Source organism: Alligator sinensis, unplaced genomic scaffold (genome assembly GCF_000455745.1).
Source record: "Alligator sinensis unplaced genomic scaffold, ASM45574v1 scaffold658_1, whole genome shotgun sequence".
Taxonomy (NCBI): Eukaryota; Metazoa; Chordata; order Crocodylia; family Alligatoridae; genus Alligator; species Alligator sinensis.
In genome coordinates this window covers 1,346,786-1,352,695 of record NW_005842109.1, presented here as the reverse complement: position 1 = coordinate 1,352,695, position 5,910 = coordinate 1,346,786, and the positions used below count along the sequence as shown (strand labels likewise).

General features: G+C 35.6%; 1 protein-coding gene across 6 annotated transcripts in view; it reads left to right on the top strand.

Moving 5' to 3' along the window:
- Window positions 1-5,426, top strand: part of RNGTT (RNA guanylyltransferase and 5'-phosphatase) — a 361,441-nt gene extending 356,015 nt beyond the window's left edge. For 4 of the 6 annotated variants that reach the window (XM_025205262.1, XM_025205261.1, XM_014520353.2 and 1 more), the window contains one exon: window positions 2,554-5,426. In XM_025205262.1, the coding sequence (XP_025061047.1) occupies window positions 2,554-2,717 (164 nt within the window). In that variant the 3' untranslated portion in view covers window positions 2,718-5,426. The remainder of the gene's footprint in view (window positions 1-2,553) is intronic. The other 2 variants (XR_003094276.1, XM_025205259.1) reach the window with 2 other exon arrangements.
- The last annotated feature ends 484 nt before the right edge of the window (window positions 5,427-5,910 follow it).

Here is a 5,910-nt window from a genome sequence, read left to right as displayed (position 1 = left end):
AGGACTAGTCAGAGATAAATCAAATAGACAAAATGCCCCCTGACTTCAGTGGAACCAAGATTTAGCCAATAGTTTATAAACATTCTTGGGTCCTCTAAAGTCCTCTATAGAAATGCAGATGTGTAGATATATGTTAAATTCAAGGTCTGTGTTTGTGAGGGCCCCAAAACATATTTGCAGTAGCTTTACAACAGCAGTTAACTAACAAACTCTGTTCCCAGCACTCCGTTGACTTATGCTGAGGCACAATGAAAGATACTTTGGCTCGTCAACGTGCTATATAAGTTAAATTTGTTGAACAAAAAAAAGCCACGATAATTTCAGCTCTATTCAAAACAGCAAAATCATTGTTTGCCAGATGGAAGACAAAATTATTAGGAGAAAATGTAATTTCAGTCTTAAAATAGTAATACAAACAATGGGGAGTAAAGCAAATGAAACTGGGGGGTGGGGAAATGCGTCCTCATAGGATTGTAATGCCTTCAAGCTCTCTCATAAATAATGACAAAGAATGTGCTGCAAATGTAAAGCAGAAGTTTTCATTCAGGTGGATTATACAAGTTTAAATACAGTAAACAAGCTTGAGATAATATGTCTGCAAATAGTCGTCAAACCTACTTTTTTTTTTAGGGCTGTCATAAAGTTAAATAAACATGGTATTCAGGACTCTGAAGGTCAACAGGAAAAAAATATATCAGTTGTCAGTTTTTCTACCTTTGTAGGTTTCTGATGGAGCTACGAGAATAAATTGCTTGGAGAACTGAATCAAAATTAGCAGTTTGGTCAGCCAACAGTAAAATTGCTGCACCTTTGGGAACCACCTCAGAATGCAGGATGCTCCACCACCGGGCAGCAGGGGAAAGAGGAATAGCCCAGTAACATAGTACAGGCACCCTATAACGCCCACCGTCAGCAGCAGTGCTCTCAAATTGCTTTAGCAACTGTTTTCCCCTAGACTTTTCCCTATTCCAAGCAACAGAAACCATTTCTCTTTGTTCCTCTGTTGCAGAATCATGCACAGCTGTCCTCTTCTCTCCCTCATCTTCTCATTGAGAGCTGGCTGCTTTTATTTTTGCTGCAAGTTTTCCCACCACAACATAATGGAGTTCCTAAAAATGAATTATTTTCATGACCAGAAAACCTATTATGGAATTTTAAACATTCGATAGGAAATGTTAAACCAAAATGAAGAGTTTTGTTTTCATGTTCTGTTTTAGTTCAATTTTCCAGGGGTGGGAGGGTTTGGTTGGTTCCCCTTTACTCTTTTCCCCATTTTTCTTTTCCTTACTGGAAAAAAATGAAGGATATGAGAAAGTGAGCGAAGGTATTTTTATCTGTATGGCAGGGGCAGATGGGGATATATGCACATGGATGTGTGCATACCTTTTTTTCTGTAATAGAAAAAATGAGGGAAGTACTAAAATGATTTTTAAAAATTGAGTGATACTTTCACTCACTTAAAAAATTATTTTGTTTTAATTTTTTTTCCTTTTAGTCCAAGTTACTCTTTTAAAATAGTCATAGAAATGTATTAGCTCAGTCTTGTAGTGATTTTTTTTCTTTTTTTGTAATTAACGCTTATCTTTTTTAACTGGGTGTTTCACACACACACACACACTAGGTTTTTTTAACCACTTATTTATTAGCAAAAGAAAACCCTAGAGGTTGTTTTTAATATTACGTGAATGTTTTGTATGGATCCAGAGTCATGTGGGTATGAAAATAACATTTTTCTGGTCTCATAAGACCATACACTGATTTCTAGTTATCAAGCTGACTTTATATCAGTTGAGGGGGAGAGGATAAATGCTTTGTTGGATGGTTGTTGGGGCTCAATAGATTAAACAGTTGCTCTTCATGAAATTGCATCTGTAATATGGCCAATTCTCAATACCATCTTGCAGCATTTTTCCTTCTTACATTTTTTCCACAGTAGTCATGAAATTCTTCCTTAATCTATCTTCCTTCTAGTCTTTTTTTTTTTAAACCCAAACTCTCATGATTAACCAGAGACCAGATTTCAGAGGCAAAATATAATTGAGATATGTAGTTGTTATTTAAATAGAATCAAGCCTTTGCATAGATTGTCTAAATCATTTATGGTATTTAGTGACAAATTTAAAGACTTAGTCTATTAAGTTTTACATTTGTCCAAATGGGTTAAATTGTGTATTTCTACCTGTTCTGCCTTGATTAGGATTTCAGAGCCCTGTTCCACCACTACTGTTTTACTACTGCCTGTCTAATATGTCACTTCCTCACATTTATGTGCAGTAAATTAGAGTTAGTTTTACTGGTTTTTTTTCCTCCTGATTTTGGGGAATTAGATCAAGTGCCTGTTGAGACAAAAGTGTTTCTCTTTGAAGACCCCAGCCCAGTGTGAGCAAAGCATAAAAAATTGACGCCTAGCGCGCAACTTCTACCAAATCCATGCGCAAAGCATAACCTTTGTGTCAATGATGATCTTAATTTTGAAGATACGTGTTCAGACTGTTCAAATGTTGACTGTAACAGATTGGTTTAATAATTCGAGAATGCATTCTTTGTTTCCAGCCATATGTAACAGCATCCAAAATCCGGTCACAAAAGAAATGCTGTTTGAGATCACTGAAAGGTGTACAGCAACTTCACAAGGACAGACACGTAACCATCACCTGGATCCTGACACTGAACTCATGCCACCACCTCCTCCCAAAAAACCACGCACCGTAACCTAACGCCACAGGCTCAGCATATGGCATATTTACAGTTCTGCAGAAGGTGAAATGAAAGTGTGAGAATTAAAAACACTTGCAAAAAAAAGTAATTAAAAGCATCCTGTAAATACTAAGATGCATCTTTTTCAAATGCCACATCATGAACTTTGTTTTCTAACTGGTAAATTCAACCTTACTTTGTGGGATTTGAAGATTGAAATATCCAAAGGTTTAGACAAGAACAGTACAGAATCAATGAAAAGCTGTCTTGTTTCTATACGGATATATTTCACCTTTAATTTATAATGTCAGCAATCTGGAACCGAGAACATTGGAACACTGTAAGTTTTCAAAGCTGTATTTCAAAGATAGTGGTGTTTTTCTTTTTTATTTAATTGGTTAGGATTTATCATCTTTAGTATAATTTATCATAGTTTTCCTACATTTCTGAGACTCATGTTTAAGAGCAAACAGCAATGTTGTTTGTGCACTGTATTGGTTTAAAAAAAACCTTATTAGGGTTCACAAATTTTAAAATTAGTTGGGCTTCTTTGTTGTTGAAATATTAAAGTGAGTCTTTATTGTTGTAAACAGCATCCTTCTGAAAGGAAAAGTGCTGGGTGTCTTTTTTCCTGTTTGAACTAACACACCTCATATGGTGGGCTGATTTTAGCTTTGCCTTTTGCCTTTTAAGTTTATCTGTAGATAAGGAACACTCACCAAATCCTTACTATTAAGGTGTCTGTTGTGAGACAATTTCTAGTTCAGGGCTTAGTTCTCCATTGTAAAGAATATTTAAAAGTACACCTCACTGTGATATCCAAGAGTAATAACTAGTACTAATGATGTTGTCTTAGATTCAGCACAAAATGGCAGAAGAAATGCCAGACAACTCCTCTGACAGAGAGGTAATGCCAGTCGAATTGAGCCGTATCACAGGGGAAAGGGTCTTTTGTTAGAAAAATGCCAGGGCAAAGGCAAAGCATTTATTGGTGGAAATGAACATCCTGGAATGAGGGCATTTATTTTCAAAGCTGGAGAAAGCTGTCCTATGACGATATTTAATCCACCAACTTTATATCTTATACCAAATGCTGAAGCAAATATCCTGATGACTCTTGCTAAAGTATGTTGTCAGTTGTTCAGACTCGTTAGTATTGAAAAGCTGCATTCTATTTGACTTATGAAGTAATTGTCCTGAATTTAAACTAATTAGAAACAACTTTAATGATAAAAATGCAGTTTTGAAAAGTTTACTGTACCATTTATAAGCTGGTATTTGGCTGTTTATATATAGCTTACTTATTGATATGTAAGTATGGGTCATCCATGCATTCAGCAATTTGATTAGCTAACATGATTTCATTTGGTATAATATTAACCAAAAACATGTTTATATTTAAATGAGTTTTAACGTTTGTAAACAAAGTTAACTCCTGCAATATTTTTTTCTATATGGAAACTTTAGGGCTATGCTTTGTGGAGGCTTCTCCAATTGTTTCAACATGTTGTATAAGTATACGCTGTATCATTTACATGGTAATCCTAGCATCTCTTTCCTGGGATAGTCCATATATGTTGTAGGGAATGAAAGGAGTTAAATAAGTTACTTTTTTGCTACATTAAAACTTGAGAGGAAAAAGTGTGTTCATTAACACTCATGTTTCAGTCGTACACACTTTCTGCTCATTATCTATATTAAAGATACAGTATTGCCTATGCAAGGTTGCAAAATTGTCTCCTAAAATCAGCCTTATAAATTTGATATGAAAATCTATGCAACCTCTACATTCTGCATTGAAACACACAGGAAATGATTTTTTTCACATAGTATATTTTTTCCAGACAACACTCTTTTCAGTGAGATAAATTATAACAAACTTTTTGTCAACAGTCTTTTGTTTAAAGATTGTTTAAACAGTGCTGTTTAATGGTTGCGACCTTTTAAATACGTTATATTTAAAAAGAGCGTCTCATTGTTTTAAGTACTTATCCAGCTTATGGCCTTTGTACTACTTACCACCACCACCCACTGCTGCTTGTATTTCAACTGAACTTTAATGTTTCTTTTTTTCTCTTTGCCTATAGCGCTGTGGCACTAGTCTATCTTCTACATGCATTTCACCTAGCTCAGTCTCACTTATAGCCCTTTGCTTATTTTGATATTGTTCTTCTTCCTCACTCAAGCTTCAAATGGATTTAATGAAGGAATTGTAAAGACAGTGAGACAGTGAAAGCTCATTTGATGATTGGGAGCTTCATGTTGTGATTTGACTTTGGAACTCTTCCTGTACTGCTTGCCCATTGCTGTTATAAGAGGCTATCTTGGCTTTTCTCCAGCTTTTTTCAGAAAAACTATCTACCAAGAAGGCATGGTAGAAAGAAGAGCCAGAGTTGGTTTTTTTTTAAGAAACTCCATTTGGACCCAGCTGGGTTTTAGGATTGTAAAATGTATGAGACCCCTTTCTCTGCTAATAAATATTCAGTAGTCAAAGATCAAGGTCAAGGGGACAAGGAAGGCTGTCATAAAAACTAAGAAAAAACAAACTGTCTACTCTGAAGCTATAGAGTATGAGTTCATCCTCCCCCTCCAACTCCAGTTTTGTCATTTGTTAAATAATGCCTATAGAAGTTATTGCATTTTGCTTTCAGTGAAGTTATAAAAAATGTCAGTACATTCCTCTGCAAACTATGTATTAAGTATTTTAATAAAGTCAGTGGTTTAAAATACCTTTGCTAATGGTCTTGTTCATGCTTCTCGTGTACAAACTTTCTTAGCGCTCATTCTCTTGCCAGCAGTGGGGCTTCTATTATACACATTTTTCACATAAGATAGTGCTTCACTGATTACAGAGTTCAGAAGTTCTGTGGACTAGAGATTCTGTGTATAAGCACTCCCAGAGAGTGAATACATGATGCCTCTCTTGGCTGTGATAGGGTTTGGTTTTCCTGTTGCTGGAGAGAGAACTGAAAAGGTGGGTGAAGCAGAACCATTGTTATAATCTTCTAACATTCTTTATTAACTTAGGCTTCCATCATACAAGAATGGACAAGTTCCCCAAATGAATTTTGGGGCTTAATATGCTCCAAATACTTTCATTCTCTTTTTCAGTGAAATTACCTATTTCTGTGTCTTCTGCTTAGTCCTGTTCATGGAATACACCAGGTGGTGCAGATTAGACAATGGAACCTTCTTATGGCAATGCTCATCAGT